Below are 22429 nucleotides of genomic sequence, written 5' to 3' on the forward strand. Positions count from 1 at the left end.
AAAGTGCGTTTGGTACATGGTCGCTCTTTTTACTCTTTTCCAAACATTTCCAGGCAGGGACTAACAAAATCTCGAACAAGATTCCCAGGAAACAAACTAAATAGCCCATTTTTCGGTTAAAAAATTTGTACATCTAGTATCCTGATTTCCTCATAAATCTCCATTTTTTTTTTCAAATAAAACACGAAAAATTGATCAAACCATAATTTTTTTCAAGTGAAAGTGTTACAAATTACATAGCACTGATTTATTAGAATATCAAAAATGTCTCTCAATGTCATATTGGACTTATTTTAGATTAATTCTTACAAAAAAAAATTTTGAATATAACTTTAAAATATACATATCCAATTTGTTCATGAACTACTGGAACTGGACCTCGAATGTTTTCTTCTTCGAGGTGGTGGACTCCTAGTATGTCTTCGTCTCGGTGATCTCCTTATAGGTCTAGGAGATGGTCTCCTTCTAAATCTAAATGAATATAAAAACTTGTTTAGTCAGTCACAAGAATAACAAAATTTTTGAAAAGAAACAAAACATAGATCCCAAAACTAACCTTGGAGGCGTTCTTCTATGCATTGGTGGTCTCCTTATGGGAGCTGGAGGAGATCTTCTTTGGGGTATGGGTCTCGGTTTAGGGATCAATACTGGAGCTGCAGTAATTTCCTGTCCATCTATTTGTCCTCCGTCCATATGTTTCATGGCATTTTCAGCTTCGTCAGCTGTGGTGTATTCCACATAACAATACATTCGTCCCAAGTGCGGGTGATTGTGATCTTTTGGAAATTCAACATGTTTAATGTTACCATAAGTACCGAAAATTTCCAAAATATGATCTTTGTTAACGGTTCTAGTAAGACGACCGATGTGAATTTTCGTAGGACGTGGGGTAGGTGAACGACGACGACGTTTGCGTGGAGATCTTGATCTAAAAACATGTTAAACCAAAACATTCACAAAAAAATATTTAAAATTATATTCATTTACCTAGATCGATTACGGACATGATTTTTATCTTTTTCTCTTTCTTTAGTTGGAGTCAGTGCTCTTCTATCCTTCTCTTTATCTTCTTTTTTCAAGTCAACCTTATCTCTTTCCTTTTCCTTATCTTTGACTTCTTTTTTATCCTTGTCTTTCTCTTTTATTTCGCGTCCTTTGTTGGATTTAACGGGAGATCCTGACCTGAGGAGAATTAATTCTCTTTATTCCCATAAGAGGCACTAATTTGGCATGGAAGTGATTTTCAATGGCCTCACAGAGCATTTTTGCAATGTCTCAAACACATATGACCTTAAATTTGTGACATTCAAGTGTAAAAGTGATCAAAACTGAATATTAAAGGTCAGGAAGACAGTTAGTAAGGCTCTAGTTAAGGAAGAGCTTTTCCCACAACTAGTATGAGTGTCTATTTAAGTTTTGTTATTAGGATAATGGCCTCAAATTTGTGACACTCAGCCTCAAGTTTGTGACATTTGAGTGTAAAAGTGATCAAATACATAATAACCTGTAAAAAGGTTGGAGAGGCAGTTAATGAGGCTCTAGATGAGGAAGAACTTTGTTCCCAACTAGCAATTACTGCCTACTGGATATAACCTTAAATTTATGACACTTGGCCTTAAATTTATGACATTAGAGTGTAAAAGTGATCAAAACTACATAGTAACCTGTGAAAAAGTTTGGGAGACAGTTAATAAGTCTCTTTATGTGGAAGAACTCTAACAGCTATACATTACTGTATACTGGATATAACCTTAAATTTGTGACACTCTGCCTTAAATTTGTGTTAGTCAGGGGTACAAGTGAACAAAACTGCATAGTACATAGTAACCTGTGAAAAAGGTCGGGGAGACTGCAACATTAATATTTTTATGGAAAAATAATACAAAACTAGAAAAATACCATAGGAATTAACCTATACTTACAACTATGGTTTTACTGAATATACATTTTATAATAATTATTAGAAAATAACAAATTTGGAATAAATACCTTTTTCGTGGCCGAGTCCTTTCATTATCACTGGTGGATGACGAAGAACCTGTAGATGAACTGCTGGAAGACGAGCTGGAGCTCGATGTACTAGAGGAACTGGACGACCTCGAACTACTACCAGAAGAACTATAAACATTTTTCATTCGAAAGTAACGTTAAATTTTTGAGTTTTTAAAGCATGAACCTGGTTTAAAAATCGCTTACCTGCTCTTGCTACTACTGCTACTTCCTGATACGGATCGTTTTTTTTTATCCCTGGATCTATCTTTTTTCTTTTCTTTGTCAGATTCGGATTCTGGGCCCGGTTTAGCCCTAAAAGGTTTATTTATATTTCATTTGCTATATATTTGATGAAATATTAAGGCTGCATATTAGTTTGGAGTAATCAATGATCGAAAACGTAGATTGTTTATTAAAAGCTTCGTTAAATAGTATATTCCTGATGTACTTTTAATACTATCGAAATACGGAAAATATACAGGTTACAATAATCATATGAACTAGATCGAGGTGAAAAAGGAGACATAATTTCGACATAAAAACATTTTAAGAATTTTTTACATATATTTTACTTACATTATGAGAAATTGGATTTATTAAGATATTCACCGAGTAATAGATAAAATTAAATAATTTATATACTATGTACTCTCATATCGTTAGCTTTGGCGTTCCAGTTCTACCAATACTTTATTTCACATTTTAAATCACGATTCAATTTTTTATCTTTTTCTTTCATTAATAAAAATGAGAGAAAAGCTCACACGTACGACTATGGGTACGTTCCACTAAATGTTCACGGCGTCTGAAATATTTTTTTAGGCATTTCACACAGCGACTAAGATCGTTGTGGTCGCGGCGAGAACGTCGCTCATATCGTCATGACTAACGTTCACGACGACCTTTATCAAGAGGTGGGTCGAAGTGAGCGTCGAAATAATTAGCGGAATTTTCAAAACTCAAGTAATGCCGGTTGCAACCATGAAAATCTATCTAATTATTTGATGCGATATGGGATATTATAAGTACTTTTGAAGCAATCTTGTGTGAAGTGGAACGGGATTGTCGTGAGTGCTTAGTGGAATGCACCCATAGAGTACGTTTTATTCGTAGTGTGACAAGTTAATACGAAAAAAGAAGAATGATTATGTGACCATACAAACGATTTAAAAGGAAGAAGAACTTGATATTTCAATATTGTTGTTTATTCTTGTAAAGCATATACCCACAACATTGTAGTTTCAAAAATGGTGATTGAAAATAAACGCAAAGCAGAAGATTCGGCCGTTGTGCTAGTATCTAAAAAGCAAAAAAATGAAATCGCACAAAAGAACAAACAAAATTCAGTCTTACAATCGGTAAGTTAATTCCAAAGTACATAACTTCGCAATAATAGATGTTTTTAAGGCGCCACCCAGAACTTCAAATTTATTTGCACCTATTATGCAGTTAGAAGGACACGAGGGAGAAATATTTAGCGTAGAATTCCATCCAGAAGGTCAATATTTAGCTTCAGCTGGCTTTGACAGAAAAATATGTGAGTCTATTCTATATATCTTAATTGAAACACAGGGCCTTTTTTGTTACATTCATCGTATGCTCTTTTTAAAATAGATTAATGTTAGTTTTATTGAATTTAATTTATAGTTATGTGGGCGGTTTATGGAGAATGCGAAAATGTATCAGTTCTGTCGGGCCATACGGGAGCTATAACAGAATTACATTTCTCAACTGACGGATCGAATATGTTCACATCTAGTACAGATCACACCTTGGGTCTATGGGATGTCGTAACATCTCAAAGAATAAAAAAATACAAAGGACACACAACATTTGTAAATTGTGTACAAGGTGCAAGAAGAGGTCCTCAGTTAATGTGTTCCGGTAGTGATGACAGTACTGTACGTATTTGGGACGTGAGGAAAAAACAGAGTGTCTCGTCGATAAATACAACCTATCAGACAACTGCTGTGTGTTTCAGCGATACAGCAGAACAGATATTCAGTGGAGGAATTGATAATGATATTAAAGTATGGGACGTTCGTACTAAAGAACTTTTATATGCATTGAGAGGTCATACTGATACTGTTACTGGTCTATCTTTAAGCAACGACGGCTCTTATCTTCTTAGCAATTCAATGGATAATTCTATTAGGATATGGGACGTACGGCCTTATGCACCTGTGGATAGATGCTTGAAGGTTTTTAGTGGACATCAGCATAATTTTGAAAAAAATTTATTGAGGTGAGTACTTTCAAAATATAATAGCTAGTAGTAATTTTATTAATTAAGAGTTAGACATTCATATCATTTAATTAGAATTATAACCATGTCATTTTATAAAAATACAAAAGTGAAGACATAAGATTTAATGTTGGTTATAAGGAATTAAAGAGCTACAAGAAATGGATGGAAACAAAATAGCTGACAGGCTCCATAAATTAGAGGCAGAGGTGTATAACCAAACTCTTCTTAGTCTGATGTACTAACAAAAATATTTAACCACAAATAGCTCTCGATTTGCGATCAATTTTTGTTTCAGATGTGCTTGGTCACCTGATGGTTCAAAAGTAACTGGTGGATCTGCAGATAGATTCGTATACATTTGGGACACAACTTCCAGAAGAATAATATATAAATTACCTGGTCATAATGGGAGCATAAACGATGTAAAGTTCCACCCAAATGAACCCATTGTTGTTTCAGGATCTAGTGATAAACAGTTGTTTTTGGGAGAAATTGATTCTTAAGTTAATCTACTTAATTAAATATTTTATATAATAAACCTTGTATAAATTACCTTCCCAATATTTGCTAATTTAAAACATTTTTAGAATAAAATAATCCTAATTGTTGATTAAGGATTTGTGCTTGCCATACATCTTTTACATAGCCTCAAAAAGATTATATCTAGATGACGTCTAGTTAATTCAGTGGAGAGGAGGATGAAATTCCAGTTCAACTCGTTCTACAATTCTCTAAACCAAAAAATAATTATAAGCATAAATTTATAGAAGTTAAGACCTAACCTCCTTGAAGTCAGCGTATATTCTAAAATTAATTAGACTTCTAGAAGTGAAAGGTGAGCCGTTGAGGACAAAAACAGCTCTTATAAGGAGTAGAGTGATGATAATGAAACTCCTGTTGACTTAGTCTTGTAAAAAAAAGGATCTAACTTCCTAGAAACTAGCACGGAAATCCGGTAGCTGAAATCCAACTGTAGATGGCAACAATATAGCTAAAAAAAGGAGTACGGAGGTATTCATGAGAATCCTGTTGACTTAGTCTTGTAGGAGAAAGGATCTAACTTCCTTAAAACCAGTACAGAAGTCTCATAACAGAAAGCGAACTGTAGATGGCAACAGTATAGCTCTAAAAAGGAGTACAGAGGCATTATTGAAAATCCTGTTGACTTAGTCTTTTAAGAGAAAGGATCTAAGATCATTGAAACCAGCACAGAACTCTGGTAGCTAAAACTAAATTGATCTCCTTGAAGCTGACAGTTACTGTGGTTAGTTAAAAATCTGGAAGTGGAGCAGGAGCTGTAGATGTCGAATAAGGGGGTGCAATATATGAAGATGGGAGTTTAGTAGAAAATAGTGAATTTTTATGTTAGTTTTAGTGATAAATTGAAAAAGTACGAAAAGTTTAGTGCCATATGGGTAAGAAAATAGTGAATATGAGAAGTATTAATAAAACACAATAAAATGTTCATAAAATTGTCATTTTAATAATCATTATTATTTAACAACTTAAAAAATCTACATTTTCCAATCTCGCCATCAATTACAAAAAGAGGAAAGTAAACAAAGCAAATATGGATCAACAATTTAATAAAAAAATATTTATTTCGGGGATTAGAACGTGTTCGCTTTGTTTAATCACCAGCTTTTTAATAAACAATTTAGAAAAGTTCTTTATCGTTATAATAACAAACTCATTTGCAGTGTTAAAACTATAAATTAATAAGTTTCAATTATTCTGTTTTTGCAGTTTGCGACAGTTATAATTCTTTGCAATAGTAATACTAAATTTCCCCTTTATTTACAGAGATTACTTTGTAGTAATTTCATACAGTTTACACTGACTGGTCCTTCGAGTTGGGTATGAACCTGCAACCTATTGAAGGTTCGAAGCAAAAGACAGTATAATTGTCATTAATGATGTAGCTGCAGTAAATTAATTTTTTTCAAGTATAACATAGCTTTAAAGAAGTGTTACAACCCCATAAAAATATAAATAATGATAATAAACAAAAAATTAAATTTTTTTTGTTAACTAGATTTTGTATACTGCATTTGAATATATTTTCCGGAACACAAATACTTCAATGTAAATTCAATAATAAATAAGAATATGATTTAATTGGATTAAAAATGAAATGTTTTTGAAGAAGAAGTAATTGATAAACTATAGATTCAAAGAAGAAGTTTTTGCTTACTTTCGATGAGATATGCTTAAAGAGACTCCTGTTGGATGTATCAATGGAAAAAAAATAATAAAGTGAATGGAATTATTTGGAGACAACTGAAATGAGGAAACGGTTGCATTGATTCAATAATATATTTAACAAAGTGCCAAATGGTCTTGAAGAACCCAAAGAATATAACCAGAATAATATGACTTGCATGCTCAAGAAATTTAGGTAACACAACAATTATTGTCTGTTCAAGGTTTTAATAACACAAAAATTGATTTTTTAATGTGAAATGTTGTTGAAGAAGTAATCGATAAACTATAGATTCAAAATACTCCAATTGGACATATTATCCATGGAAAAAAAATAAAGTGAATAAAATTATTTGGAGACAACTGAAATGAAGAAACGGTTGCATTGGTTCAATAATATACTTTACAAAGTGCCAAATAGACTTGAAGAACGCAAAGAAGAAAGTAACAACAATAATATGACTTGAACATTCAAGAAATTTGGGTAACACAACAATTATTGTCTTTTCAAAGTTTTTATAACACAAAAATTGATTTTTTAAAGTATAAATTACATTTTTAACCCATTTAAATCAAGATTTATCAATTTTCTTCTCATTTATATACTTTAACGAAATAATTTCTAATAGACGAATAACGTAATCACTATATAGACAACGTTGTGATTTTACATGACATTCCGCATAAAATATTGTCAAATACTGTATTTTACATAATCTCGATTATTTAAAATTAATTATATTGTTTACTACAAGTTATTCTGAAAATTTCAAGGAGAAACAATTCGTTTACTTTCCATTTACACTGAACTTTCTTTTATATCTATGAAAATAGGTATTAATATGTTTATATTTAATCAAATATTTTAATAAAAAGAAATTATCACAAAAATCTAGCTCTTATAGAAAATAATATGATTAAAAAAATATTTTAAAGCAGTAGTTACTATAATTTATAAACAAACAACTGAAGTAGTTCGAAATAAAAACCCCTGCAGATATTTATAGAGTATGACATTTTAATTAGCACCTAAAACGCCGTAAAACCAATATACCTTTTTAAAATATATTCCCATAGGAATTAGTTGTTTCGTAAAGTTATAAAAATCATATGCACGACATTCAAAATGGTTATTACATTTTTCATTTTTTTTTTATAAAATAATGGTTCAAAGTTTTTTTTAACAAATTTTAGGATGAAAATTGTTTGGGGGGAGAAAATAAAATAGAAAAAGAAGGCAAAAGTCATCGGTTTCAAATTTCTTTTTTCAATTTTAAATAAATATTTTTATCAATGTTTTTTCAATAACTCTTGCCTAAAATATAATAATGAACAGTTTGAAACTGCATTTTCATGTCAAATATCACATTTTTTTATACACATATATATTTATATTACATGGAGCCAACAAAATCGATTTTTTTTGAAAGTATATGAAAATATTATTTGGGATAACAAGAAAATTGTGAGAATTGGAATATTCAATATTGATATTAAGAGGTCTATCATAGCAACTTTTATTTTTTTTCTGGAGCGGGTTTTTGTCTCCAAACCATCATTTTTTTTAAAAAAAGAATTTAATAGTTTACAAAAAAAGATTTTTTGTCAGATGGACAATTTTCTCATAACGACGCCTTGAAAATTGGTATAATTTCAGAATTTGATTTTTTAACTTTGGAATTTGGAAAATTCAGTATATGTAAAAAAATCCAATGGAAATTGATTTCTTATAAAAAATGTCACTTAAAATTTTAAGCTAAATTCAATCATTTAAAAGTTATTCAAAATTAAAGTTGGAGTCGAAGTGAACTGAAAATTTTGATCATTTAATTGATAATAATTTTTATTTTATTAACAGAATTTGAAAAAATTAAAGATTATTTTGATTTATTAGCATTGGAAAAGTATTTTCTTCGGAAATTGCATTTGTAAGCTATAAAAACACCAAAAAAAAATTAAATCTACAGCATTTTCAATGCTAATAAATCAAAATATTTTATGATTTTTCCAAATTTTCCATAATTTTGTTGATAAAATAAAAGTAATATCAATAAAATGATTTTCAGTTCGAGTCCAACTTTAACTTTCAAATGAATGGATTTAGCTAAAAATGTTAACGAGACATGTTTTATAGGGAATCAATTTGCCTTCAAGAATTTCCATTGGATTTTTTTACGTTTACTGATTGTTCCAAATTCTAAAGTTAAAAAAACAAATTCTGAAAATCTTTTTCTGTAAACTATTAAATTCTCTTAAAAAAAAAGTCTCCGAATCAATTTCATAATTTCGATGGTTTAGGATTAATGAGACAAATGCTCAAACTCTCACATTTTGTTTTCCCACCCAAAATAATATTTTCTTGATAATTTAAAAACCACACTGCCACTATGACCCTCAAAGAGCCTTGTCCTCGTCCACCACATTCCTTCAGTCATCACGTCTCCACACCTATCTCCCGGAGATCCTCTTCGACATCATCTAGCCAATCACTGGCTTGCTTTGGGCATCCTCCGCTCCTCAGGCATATATAACCATCTGAGTCTGGCCCTCTTGAGTTCACCAGCCTAGGGTCTTCATAGAACCAGTAATGCGCCAATACATCCTCTAGTAACCTCCTAGTGGTAACCTCCCGCACCAGATGAAGATCTGGGAGACTGGAAAGGGATGTTGTTCTTCTACAGAGGGTTGAGCGCGTGGGCTAACTACCCCACCTCGTAAAAATTACACCAAGAGATTAGATATTGGGAAAAAATATATAAAATGGTCGATTTTTTTGGCACAGTGTAAAATATAATAGATATGGAAAAAAAATATTAATACCTATTTGTGAGAATGCAAAGTGTAGGTTATAATTTAGATATATATCTATAGTGTTTATATTAATATTTTCTATTCAGGATCAGAAGAAATAGTGGCATCGCCATTTGTATTAATAACAAGAGTGTCATCTTCATTATAATCGATACTTAGTACCGAAGACCTTCTAATCCGTTTAACACCACGTGTCCGCTCTAACTCGCTGTCCGAATCTGTCTGTTCTCGTTCGCACACACTAGTGTCACCGTTAGCCCTACCGTTGGACGTTTGCTTCAAAGCAGCGTTCTCTTTCTGAAGCGTCTGTATAGAGTCTTTAGCTTTCTTCAATTCTTGCTGAAGAAAGAGAATGGTGCTTTGCATTCCTTCTACGTCTTCGTCCAAATCGGCTAAAAATGAGTCCAATTCGTTTTGGCTCTGTCTAACTTCCTCCGAGAAGCTCTTTTGCAACGCCAAATCACTTTCGAGTTTAGCTATTCGACCGGAACTGGTTATTTTGCCGAGTTCTTCGTTTTCTTGATATAGTAGACGACATTTGGCCATTAGACGTTTTCCGGTATTGGAGTCCGGTGTAAACTTCCACGCCGATAATTCGTTTTGAGTGTCTTCTAATTTTAATTGGGTCGCTTGAAGTTCCGATTGGAGATGTTGCAATATACTATTTATAGCCGGGTCTAGGAGTACGGTTCGTAAAGATGAGGTCGTCGGAACTTGGGAACTTTTTAATTCGTTTAGCTGACACTAAGGGAAAGAAAAAAATATTACTAATAATCCAAATACATTTTTAAATACAATGAATCGATATTTAAAATTTATGGGTAGCTATATAGACCTACTTTTTCCCTTAAGATGAATAAAAATGTTCTTTTCACCTTTAAAACCTTATATTCATCAATTGGAACAAAATTCGTAGTAACCTACACATCGAAATCTAACTTACCTCATAACTTCAAGATTTATATAAACATATACAGGATGCAAAAAATTCGGGAGTTATATTTGATTGTGTTTTAATACCTTCAATAAATAATTAAATTTATGATAATTTTCTTAAGCATGTTTTTTTAAGGCGAACGGTTTCCTTGGTATTTATAACGATCGTTTATTTTAGAATAATTTTCAAATCAAAATATTCCGAAATCGGTAAACTGCATGGAGTTTTATCAACAGTACCTTTTTGGTGTAAAATTAAATGATGTTCAAGTTCACTCCGATTTTGCTTAAAAAATCTAATATTGAAAAAGTTATATTCAATACTACTTGGTATAAACCGTGTAACTACCGCCCTCTATAAGAGTCAGACATAAAAACATATTCATTGGATGTATCAACTTCCAAAACATACTCGTATAAAATTTCAATCCAATGTTACCGTTGCGACAAAATCGTAAAAAAAATTTTTACTTAACAAACTCCCCGAATATTTTTCAGCTTTCCATCTATCCTACAAACAGGATCACCTTTTTTTTAAACACCCTGTATATTAAAAATAGTACTGTTTATTATATAATCGAAAAATTGTTATATAACTTTGTAGAACAGTACAAATGAACAAATTGTTAGAAATTTTTCCATTTTAAACATAAAAATATTAAGAAATGTTCAAAACCTAACCTAACCAACCTAGCTATGATTCGATTTTGTTCAATTTATTAAGCAAATATTTCCTTTAGTATTTATAAGACTGTAAGTACATTCTTCATCATCATCATATAGCTCCTAGTATAACAAAGGGCATTTGTCAGTGTTTCAGAAGCTGTTGGGGTTACTACCCTCATACACCTTTTTTGGTGAGTTCTGTCCAATTTTGTCGACTATGACTTTCCATTTCCTGGTTGTTTCTGTAGCCTCTTTTTACCCGCCACAGTTCTTCTCCATATTTGTACACATCTGCCTCTGAAGTTGAATTCCTAAGCTTCAAACTCAATTTAGAGTAGAAATCACAGTTTCAAAAAAAATTTTCTACCTTCTACTCATCAAAAGTCTTTATCCATAAGATTTTGTTATAAATAAATACCGAATAGTCAAGAAGTTATAGCACATGTACAAAATATTTAACTTGTTCAACTTCATAAGTTTTTGGAACCCAATATTCCTTGAAATGTGGACTTACAATGAGTTGTAGGTACTGGTGTAAAAAATCTTTTCGTTAAAAATATTTGCTTTTATCTGAAATACACGGAAAAGAAAATAATCAATTCAGTAAAACAAATATTGTGATTAAGAATTTTTCCAGTACATCACGATATTAAGCTATTTTATAATATATAATCAGTTGTATAGTATTTCTTAAGTCCAATCATAATCTAAGATTTATAATAATAACCCAAAGTGGTTTTTTGCAGTTTGGATCCATTTTCTTTCAACATTAACATTTATGTTTGTCTCTAGATCAAATAAATTTGTATCCATGGTATAAAATAAGCAATTCTTATGCCTATAACAAACCAAAATGTATTTATGAATTTATACATAAAAAATATTAACAAAAACTAATAACTAGCATTTAAATCTTGTTAGAATATTTCAAATCTATCACCATATATTTGTAGGTTCCAAAAGAGGTAAGAAGTCAAAAATAATCTATCTTATATTACCATAGCCCCAGTCAAGATATTTAAAACTATCCCAAAGTGTTAATTAGATAAACTGACCTTCTGTCACAAAAACTATCCATGTAAGAGTGTTTGTTGCCTCAATCTAAAGTGGAAACTTTTTTGGGTTCCTTGACATGATTGTTTTGCAAAAAAACTCAGTAGCAATTCTAATTGCTTGGCAACATTTCTAGGTTATCAGATATGATACCTTCATGTCATTGGAAACAGGTAATTAATTGACCATCAAGTCAATTAGCAGATATACTAACCCTCTGTCACAAAAAATATCCAAGTAAGAGGGTGGGTTGCCTCAATTCAATTTGGAAACTTTTTGTTGGATTCACTGATATGTTTTTTTTGCAAAAAACTCAAAAGCAATTCTAAACTGCTTGGCAACGTCTCTAGGTTATCACATATGTTAGCAATAATACCTTCATGTCATTCGAAACAGGTGTAATTGACCACCATGTCAAAAATGATCTATTTCATCACTCCATAACCTCAGCCAAGGTATTTAAAGCTATCCCAAGGTGTTAACTAGCAGATAAACTGACCATCTCCCACGAAAATGACTGAGTACCCACTTAAGAGTGTTTGTCGCCTTAGTCTAATATGGAAACACTCTTTATTAGGTTCATTGACGTGTTTCGTAAAGTTAACTGACCTACCATCTATAACTAAATTATGAAAGGTCTCTGAAGAATTTTTTGTTATTACCTGTCAAAGAGAAATCTTGTTACTCCTGTCGATTTCTCAAAATCCACTTTTGTGTATTTTATATTTTAAAAATGACATGAGACCATTTTGATTTTGCTATTATAATTCTTGTATTGTGAAGAATCAACATGAGCAACAAACTTAATTTTTTGATAATTAATTAACTAGTTAAATACGTTTTGTTTTGCTGACCTCTCAATGCTTTTTATAATACCTATATACCATGGTTAGCATTGTAAAAACACTTTTTATGGATCCTAAACTGACTATTTAAAACTATAAAATTTTATATTAAGTAAACATCTTTACTACTAAACTGAACATGAACAAAAAATTTTAATATTAAAGACTTTGAATGTTTTTAGTGTATAAAAAGTAATTATGAAATTAATTTGATAAAAATGATTTCTGAAACCTTGGATACATTTTTTTACAGCATAAGAATATTCACTAGCTACACCCTTTCAAACAATGTTTATTATTAATTATTCAAAGTAAAATGAAAAGGTTATTTGACTAGATCAAATATTTATTAATGTACAAGAACAAATCTGGCAACAACTCATTCCAATCAATATTTTTACATGAAAATAACCAACTTTTTATAACATTAATAAGTCATTAGTTTTTATTGTAATTATGAGAAACTCTTCTCTGGGGTCCCAAAGAACAAAAGTTTGATTTTTACAAGTGCTTGTTTCCCCTATTTAAATAATGATTGATATATTCAAGCTTCATTAACTTTTACTGTAAAATTTTCTATTAAAAGATATCTGTATGATTAAGACGGAATTCACAGTGGGGAAAACATTAGTTTAAGTATAAATGAAAATAATTGGTTATGATCCGTTTGAATAATAGCAGTGTGCTGAAAATAGTAATTTTTCGTGAATTTTAATAAACTGTAGGCCCTAGAGTCTAGGATCTTAACTTATGAGAATTAAAAACTCATGCATATCATAGACAAACTTCAGCCATAAGGTGACTCTTCATAGAAGAATACTTAAGGTTTTGAAATTTTGAAAAATTCAACGAATGTGTTGACTCCGATATAAAAATCTAATACTCACAGAATCTACTGGTCGTACCTTCTTTAACTTTAAATGACTACATCACTTGTTTGTTATTTTCATGTTCAGTTCATAGGTAATTAATACATCAATAACAGAAACTTATTTATTTTTTATATAGAATGTGGAATACAACTATCAGTCAAACACATTTAAAAAATGCCAAATATAACAAAGGACATGTTAAAATAAATATTCAACATGTAATTACTATAATTCAAATATAAATCATTATTCATTGCTGATATTATTGTCCTTGCTAGTATGAAATTTCAAATGGTGTTGCAAGTTGAGGACTAGGGTTGCCAGACGTCCCGTTTTTTAGGCCTAGTTTAAAATGTCTCGCCGGGACCCACTCTGTCCCATATTTGAAACGTGCATTGTTTTTTATTATTAAATCGATCGATCTAAGCTTTACAAAAATACACATTGTTAATTAAGTACTCGATCGCTGCTAATTAAATGCCATGGAAAAAATTAATTTTATCTCAATAGAACACTATCATTGCAGAGGAATCATAAAGATGTGATGCCTTGGTAATTAATTGACATTAGTCAAATATCTTATTTAGAACCTAACAATACCGCACTAGTCTTTATTTCTTCGCTAGTGATAGTGTTCTGCTGCAAAAGTCATTTTTTATAATATCTCCTAAAATTCATTATTTCTTCAGAATTTAATTGAAATTGGTCGAGCACTTCATTATTCAAGCCCTAACGAGACCACACAAGTCTATAAATTCTCGTCAATGATAGTATTTTACTGGGAAAACTAGGAAAAATCAATTTTTTTCATGACTTCTACAAATGAGGTGTGAAATTCACCAATACCATGCAAGAATTTTTTCCATCATTGAATAATGGAGATTTGATAATGGAAACTTTCATTATCAATTGATTTCACACATTTTTTGTAAATTTAGAACAGCCAATTTCTTAAAAAATTAGCACAACAAAACAATTATGTAGAACTTAATTTTCTGATTATTTTTTTTCTATCTGTTCATAATACTTTGCTAACTTTAATGACAAAATTAATAGACAAATATCATAAAGAAATAATGAAAGCTAAGAGGTAATATGAGCAATTACTATCAGTCAAATACAAGAAAACCTGTTTAGGGTCCGGTAAAAAGCAGGGAACATCTGATATTGGTGAGGAATAGGTTTAGACTAAAGCCCAAAAGAAATCCTTTACTTGCTCCCTAGGGAGATCTAGTACCAAATCTGCAAACTATATCCTTCTGACAGATGGATGTTCCATTCGAAGGGTTAATCATTGATTCATTTAATTTGATTAAATAAAAAATATATATGAGATTTTGTATCTGGTATGATGAATATTTTAATAACTTTACCTTTCATAGAATATATATCAAAGGGTATTAGTAATGACATATTAATATAGAATTTTAACACAAATTAACAATGAGGTAACGAAAGTTTCTTTATTAATTTATATCTATATATGTACAATTTGTAGATGCAATCAACTTGTATTTTCAGACAAGTAGTAAAGAGGTTTTCGTTTGAAAAACATATTTCTCATTGTGACAGACAAATAAAAATCAAAATTAATAAATACCTGGCATTTTCAAACTTTATTTGAGAGTAATAAGACCAAGACACTAAGTTTTTAAAATAATCAACTGCCTGATTTATGAATCACTAAGGTTTTTTATCACTTCAGTTGATTTTTCGGGTAAGGCACTTGAGTGTCAGAGGTCTAAATTGTTGGGTGTTTTTGTTAAGTACCGTTAACAATAGCACTCACTGCACATGTTTAAAAAAAGTGAATAGTAACTGTACTAACCACATAATCTTGTGTCTCCTGTTCTTTAGCAGCCAATTTGCGAACTAAAGTTTTTTCCTTCTGCTGAGATTCTAACAGCTGTCCCTTGATCCTCTCGTTGGCTTGTCGTAAATCTGCCAGCTCCCCTGCAATGAGCACACGTTATACGTCTCACTAACACATTTGATTTTCTACACCTCACTGCACTGCACCATCAAGATACAGCCCGGTAAAAACTATCAAACACTTTAAACGTATAATAACTGAAGTTTAAGTACCTTCATGTTGATTTGCTTTCCTTTCTAGATGATTTAAATATATATCTTGTTGCCGCCAGCAATTCTGCCATTCTTGTATAGTGTGGCAATTCGCCTCCTCGTCGGTTATAATTACTCTACTTGGTGGTTTGTCCCTTTCGGCGGGACTTGCGGACTGTGGGACGTCACCCGATTCGGACATCCTAAAATCCACCACCATCAGAAAAAATTAAAGATACAAATAAAATACATGTCCATTATATATACAGTCGGCCATGTTACTATGCAAACAGATACTGTGTCCGCATTTAAAATTTACTTACATGTCAGGTTTGCTCAAAATTAGCATTAAATAACAACCTACAGAAGATTATCATAAAAACGTTCGAATTTTTAACACGAAATAAGTAAAATGCATTATCAAACTATAAAAATATCCGTGATAATTCAACACTACACTGCATAAAAACTACACACTTTTGACGTACGACACTTGTGCGCCTATTGTGTGATTGACACTAAAACGCGTCATAAAAGTATTCTATGACCAATCACCATAGAATTCTATATACACTAAAGTAACCTGCTCAATAAATTAAAACTCTATTTTCTACATCGATGGATCCAAATAAAATTATTTTTTTAGTTTAGAATAACGATATATTTATAGACGACAAATATATCAAGTTATGCCTTAAATTTATATTTCAAGTGTCGTTAATGTGTTTGTATATTTATGATTCTAATCGCATATAGTTTGTATACGGTCTATAGTAGTAATAATCATTAATCTATGTTTTATTGTATAAGTGGATAATACAAATTCATATTCTTTTTGTACTTGATAAAAATACGGCAATATAAAATGTTTCAGGAATTACAATTTATTGACTTTATATCAACTGTATCCACTGCGCCTATATAATATATTGACTGTTCACCAGTTGAAACTGGAATATGGTTTTATGATTCCAGTGTACACTTTCGCCAAAGAACTAAGATCAAAGATGATATACTATATACTGACTAAGATACTAGTTTGATCATCAGTTAGTCACTATTCACAGTTATTAAGTTTATTTAAACCTTAAGACAAGCTGTCTTTGAATAAGGTTCAATAAAAAAAAACGCGAATTTTGTATTTACGTTACGAGAATCGAATTACGTTGTACGTTCATACCAGAGCTATTTACTGTTCCTTTCAAGAGATACGTTCATACAAGTGCTGATTACTGTTTCTGCTACGAGATCCGTTCATACAAGCGTTGTTCAGTATTTACTTTACGAGGTGCGTTTTTTTAGACAGTGTAATATGGGATATAAATGACATTGAATTATATAAGGTGCGCTCATACAATCGCTGTTTATTGTTTCTATAAGGCAGTTCCTTTAAGCAGCGTAGTATAGGAGCCAAAATAAAAGACATCGAATTACACAAATAATCATTTTATTTTCGAATTCTAGTAGAAAGAGATATCGGGAGTTGCAATTTGGTTCTGGGGTATAAATTAGCATTACCCTGTATGGGAGTGCATAAGGATAACATTAATAGCTATTCAAATTACTATAGAGATTAATTTTTTTTTTAAAATTGACAAAAATAACAATAATTCAAACAGTATAACTCTCTATACTTGTTATATCTCTCGTATCACAATTTATAATATTATTTCCACGTTCTGTGTCTCTAGTGTCCGGTGATGATTGTACGGTAGAAGTAGTAAATTCAGTACTAGGCGATTTCGCGTTATCGAAATCCGGTGAAAATTTTTCGGTTCCATTTTTACACGGAATCTCGGAATTTCTTCTAAAATTCACCTGACTTCCGACTATACTAACTAGAACTTCCGTCGAGCTACCAATAGCCATCGCCGGTACACTAGCTAAGCTTATACCCGCTTCCGTAACGTTGTTTCCGGTGAAATAACTCGAAGGATATTGCTCGGATTTCATAACGTTGAGATGTTCTTCGCTTTTTGGTACTTCTCGTGGCTCCGATCGACATTCTCTTTCGAAATTCGGTAAGTATTTCGGTTGAAGTTGTAAAGCATCCATGCTACCTGTCGTGGCGGCCCGTGGCGTTAGTTGATTACTGATCCCCTGTGGTACGGACAACGCTAGAAAATTAATCATATTTATATATAAAATATTTGAGGTTATGTATTTAACTTGTCTAATTTCGAGGTTATCTACTGAAAGAACGAACATTTTTCATCATTTAAAGATAGAGAAATCGGCATCGAATTGGAAGAGAGAGAAAGAGCATAGGTTTACCACTCTCTATCTCTTTCTACTCGCCATTCAAATCAAAACGAAATAGAGATGGTTTATCTATGTTTTTTCTCTCTCTACCGTCAGTTCGTCATACCTCGCTTTTTCTTTCTCTAATATTACCTCTATGAATTTTCCAAGTATACTGTTCATTTTTAATGTTAAGTTAATAATACAACCAAATACCATTAATATATACATTAACATCAAATCAAATTTAATAATATAATTTAGATTGGTATATGCAGAAGTTTTCGTAAACGTGGTAACGTCTACAACTTGATTCATACTGTCTATTCAATATTTTGAATTTTTCGAACGCCCCTACGAAAAAAGTGAATTACCTGGGGAGGTCTGTTGTAAATTGTAAGGGCCGTTGTGATGTAATACAGCTATACTTGGCACTGAAGGACCCTGTAGAGTTAAACTGACAACATTGACACCGTTGGCGTTACCTATAAATATTTAAACAATGTAATAAATCGACATTGGTTCTAGTTAAATATCTTTATGGTACTTTAATTAAGAAAAGTATAACGAAAAGATGGCGGCGATGATGTAATAGATGGTTTTCTATCCAATAGATAAGATTGCAATCCGAATACTAGTTATTTGATTTCAAAGCTTGAGTAGTGTATTCGGAATTAGTTCCGAGGTGCGTTCGTTTGACTTAGTGTGTACTTAGCATTATTTTATTGGCCAATAATGTTATTTGCTTAGTTATATTATGACTAAAACGTTGCAGCAAGGTCGCTTTTGTTAAATTGATTTGATTTTGTTTATGACAGTTAAAATCGTCCGTCAAATTACGACAATACTTGATTTTTATTGGTTGAAAAGATGTTTCCATGTATTTCATTGAGAGAATAATGAAAAAGGAGATGAAATTTGAATATATGGCCAGGGCTCCAAATTCCCAATGTTTAAGAAGTGAAATCGGAATTAGTTCTGAGGTGTGTTCGTTTGACTTTGAGTGTAATTAGCATCATCTTATTGGCTAATAATGTTGTTTGCTTAGTCGAATGATGATATCAACGTTACAGCAAGATCGTTTTTGTTAAATTTACTTGATTTTGTTTGATTCCCAATGAAGACCAGTGACTCGTTTAGTTCTAAAACGATCTATAAAAGTCAAACTCAAACATCACGTTCATTGGTTTATTTGATTGTGATCAGATCTAGTTTCGCCATAGTTAACACCATGTGGCTTCTGGTAATTTCCGAAATTATGAGACATTTTGAGACGTTCCAACGAAGGGTAGTACTTCGAAGGACGTGAATTATAATTTTATATTACCTTGTACTTTGTTTTCAATGAATTAATTTATTTGGCAACCAAACTTCTAGAAATTAACTTGTAGAAAATAGAAACAACGAAAATAGTTCGCTGAATAACTAAGATAAGTTTATATAACAAATATCAATGTTATTTTTCACTTTCCCAAACTTTTCCTAAGAAAACTCGCTATTTGTATGCATTGAGTAAATGTGAAAAGCCTCTAGATATTTTTCCTCGACCACAAAAATACACCAATTCGACTTTGAGGAAGTATTATGAATAAAGTAATGGGTTTTTGGAATTTCAGTGCTTATGCGACCGTATAACATGTTATACGCAAAGAATACTAATGAACCACAGACAAATTTCAATAGTGGAAAAAATTAATGTTGCGCAAAGAAGGTAATGGATAAGTGACTTTTCAGAGATTGAGGATACTACATTGATTACATTATTAGTTTCCGCCATGTTTCTAATGCCACCTGTCAAAATTTCACATAAATCTGACATATAGGTTAGTTTTAATATTAAAAAATCGTTCCTCGGGATCCACCACTTTCAGAATAATATTTACGTATTTTTTCCTTAAAATTTACCCAACAAAAAAATATGAGCATTAAAACTATCTCACACCCCCATTATCATATATCATATTTGTATGGTTAATAAAATTTCTATTTTCTTAATATCCCAACAGCTAGAGCCGGCCCTGTTCATTTCAGCGTGTTTACATGTGCTTGAAATTTTTCAATTAAAAGTGGCAATAAAAAAAAACGTTTTATATCCAATTACGTAGTTTTTTTTTGAAGTTTAAAAATAATTTATTTCATTAAAGCCGCTGGTGCTTTGATACCCTAGTGTACAAAATTTTAATGTCAATATCAAACCAGTCAGTGATTCAATTTATTCGTTGAACTTGACCTTGAATAACAAAAAAATATGGAATAACATTTTAATTAAGTGCTCAAATGATTGAGATTATACTAAACAAAATTGAATTTGTTTCTGATTTACTATATTTTTATATTTCAAACTAATTTTCATCAAAAAAGACCTTACAACAACATGATTTAGCGAGAAAAACATAAAAAGGTCTGAGAAGTTAAAAGAAATATAATCTGCGTCAAAACATTGATGCCATATTTACACATTCAGTTAGTTATATTTAGAGACATATATTATTAGTGCACTGCTGTCAGTTTTATTTTTATTTCAATGGCTACGTTCCATTTAACAAACACAACGATTTGTATCATGCCAATTAAGTTCGTGGCTAGTCATCGTTCAATGTCGTCACTATTCGTCTTGCATGAGTCAAAATTTGGCGGCAGTTTAAACAACTCATTTTTTACAATGACATTACAGTCATTTTTTTCAACTAATATCCGTAATTTTCTGTATTAATGTATTAAAATATTTAAATTCCATCTCTAAAAGTATTTTATAACAAAAAACTAACACAGAAAAACGCCTACAGCCTCAATTCACACCTTCAGCTTGTTTGTTCATAAATGCCATATTGATTCACGTGATTTGAAGTTAAAGTGTATAATTATAAACTCGTTCGGATAATTGTAGCACATATTTAGACATCAATTATTATAAATGAAGTACTTTAATTAAGTATAAATTCTTTTATTTCAAATATTGTTTCTTAACAGAACAATTTCTCAATTATAACAATCAGGTTACATCAAAATGTCAATTATTTTAATTATTGGTAGGTCAAATAATCAATTTTCTTCTTTTTTATTAATTATAAGTCAAGACATCAAAATAAACGTATCGATTATTCCATATACACGATTGATTAGTGATTAATAGATGTCAGTTATTTTTAACTACCGGTAGGGGAAATGAGCATTTTCTTCTTTTTTTATTACTTCAAATAAGTATACATCAATAACAACAAAAGTTTTGTATCGATTATTCGATATACATAATCGATTACTATTTTGTAAACTAGTTTCGCTAATTTCCTACTTATCTATTGGATTAAATGTCAAAATAGGTAAGAGAGTTATAATCGATTATTGTTATCGATAAATGACAAGATTATTATGTCAAGCGAAGTTAGTATAAATATTAATATTTAGTTCATTGTTTAGTGTATTAGTAAAAAGCACATACCTAATTTATCATTTTCGAACCCACTTTTAAAAAGTACAGGATTGTGTTTAATGGCGTTCATTCTTCTATTGGTACCCTGTTCGATTTTCTTTCTTCTCGGCTGTTCTACTGGCAGAACGCTCCTTCTTTGTTTCGGCAGTTTAGCTCTCGCCTTGAAATCATCACGTTAAACTAAATGTCACTAGATTCTAGTCATTTCTATGTCATTTTTGAGGTTATGAAATCGAACATGTTGAGAAAACGGTTGAAAGTAATATTTTTATTGAAAAATAATGACTTTGGATAACGCCATGAAGAAAATTGTGTCGTTCAAGCAACATTTTCAGTAGGCCAAAATGAAATGAGTTAGAGAGGTTGAAACCACAGATTTTGGAAGCGACATTTCGACTGTTAACGCGACCTCGGGGCGACTATAAACGCTCGTTTCGACCTTGTACGATAAATATACTTCATCTTGCGATAAACTCGATTTAGGAGCGTAGAGACTACAAGATTGTAGTTGGAGCAACCTCAAAACTGATTCTTGTACTTCTTCTTTACATTAACGCGCTAGAAAAATTCGAAAAGTTGCATACATGGGTCGCCTGATCAAAATATTGTAATTTGTATTCGGGCGACCATGGGGCGATTAAAAACGTCCGTTTGGACCTTTATAAACGCTCGAAATTTTACTTAAAGTTTTTTTTGACAACTTATACTAATTTTTTGAAATAACAATCGAAAAATCAATGCTTCGTAAACAAACTTTTGTGTAATAAAAGTTATTTTAAGGAAAAATAGTCTTGTTAAAAACTTTGTGGAAAGTTTCACAATTAATATTGGAAAGGTGGTAATGGAAGAAGTCGACTAACATTTTGTGTCCTCAAACCTGGGTCCTGTTCGGGAACTATGCGGTTATAAAACTAACTAAACAGTCGCAAGATTTCGAATAGAAAATGTTCTCAATTTAAAATGATCCGACATTTTGAAGTGTCCAAAAAACGAGTCCGAAGATTCCGTTCTATACATATATCCTGATAATCCTGGCAAGGATAACAGTACAAATTGACGAAATTATCGT

At 31.3% G+C, this 22429-nt stretch overlaps 4 protein-coding genes across 7 annotated transcripts in view; 1 reads left to right on the forward strand and 3 right to left on the reverse strand.

The window, feature by feature from the left end:
• Positions 1-190: 190 nt before the first annotated feature.
• Positions 191-2677, reverse strand: LOC130446309 (RNA-binding protein with serine-rich domain 1-A). Of its 3 annotated transcripts, none has more exons than XM_056782483.1 (6): positions 2569-2677; positions 2197-2304; positions 1990-2106; positions 988-1182; positions 557-928; positions 191-471 (listed from the first exon to the last, which is right to left on the reverse strand). In XM_056782483.1, coding segments are annotated over exons 1-6 (909 nt in total). In that variant the 5' UTR covers positions 2571-2677; the 3' UTR covers positions 191-356. The 3 variants fall into 3 exon arrangements, with proteins under 3 accessions (XP_056638461.1, XP_056638460.1, XP_056638462.1); XM_056782482.1 differs by having other exon boundaries at positions 1990-2118; XM_056782484.1 differs by having other exon boundaries at positions 192-471; positions 1990-2103.
• Positions 2678-3127: 450 nt separating this feature from the next.
• Positions 3128-4778, forward strand: LOC130446491 (U5 small nuclear ribonucleoprotein 40 kDa protein). The gene is made up of 4 exons (XM_056782787.1): positions 3128-3350; positions 3400-3529; positions 3640-4237; positions 4536-4778. Exons 1-4 carry the CDS (start codon positions 3240-3242, stop codon positions 4741-4743), a joined length of 1047 nt encoding a protein of 348 aa, XP_056638765.1. The 5' UTR covers positions 3128-3239; the 3' UTR covers positions 4744-4778.
• A 927-nt stretch (positions 4779-5705) lies between these two features.
• Positions 5706-16186, reverse strand: LOC130446723 (pre-mRNA-splicing regulator female-lethal(2)D). The gene is made up of 4 exons (XM_056783116.1): positions 16013-16186; positions 15711-15892; positions 15454-15578; positions 5706-9997 (listed from the first exon to the last, which is right to left on the reverse strand). Exons 1-4 carry the CDS (start codon positions 16036-16038, stop codon positions 9332-9334), a joined length of 999 nt encoding a protein of 332 aa, XP_056639094.1. The 5' UTR covers positions 16039-16186; the 3' UTR covers positions 5706-9331.
• A 933-nt stretch (positions 16187-17119) lies between these two features.
• LOC130446686 (potassium voltage-gated channel protein Shaw-like) overlaps positions 17120-22429 on the reverse strand; it is a 43718-nt gene continuing 38408 nt past the window's right edge. For both annotated transcript variants that reach the window (XM_056783072.1, XM_056783071.1), the window contains exons 8-10: positions 21370-21520; positions 18305-18415; positions 17120-17806 (exon numbers count right to left, since the gene is read on the reverse strand). In XM_056783072.1, the coding sequence (XP_056639050.1) occupies positions 17301-17806; positions 18305-18415; positions 21370-21520 (768 nt within the window). In that variant the 3' untranslated portion in view covers positions 17120-17300. The remainder of the gene's footprint in view (positions 17807-18304; positions 18416-21369; positions 21521-22429) is intronic.

This window comes from Diorhabda sublineata, chromosome 7 (genome assembly GCF_026230105.1).
Source record: "Diorhabda sublineata isolate icDioSubl1.1 chromosome 7, icDioSubl1.1, whole genome shotgun sequence".
NCBI classification, from domain to species: Eukaryota; Metazoa; Arthropoda; class Insecta; order Coleoptera; family Chrysomelidae; genus Diorhabda; species Diorhabda sublineata.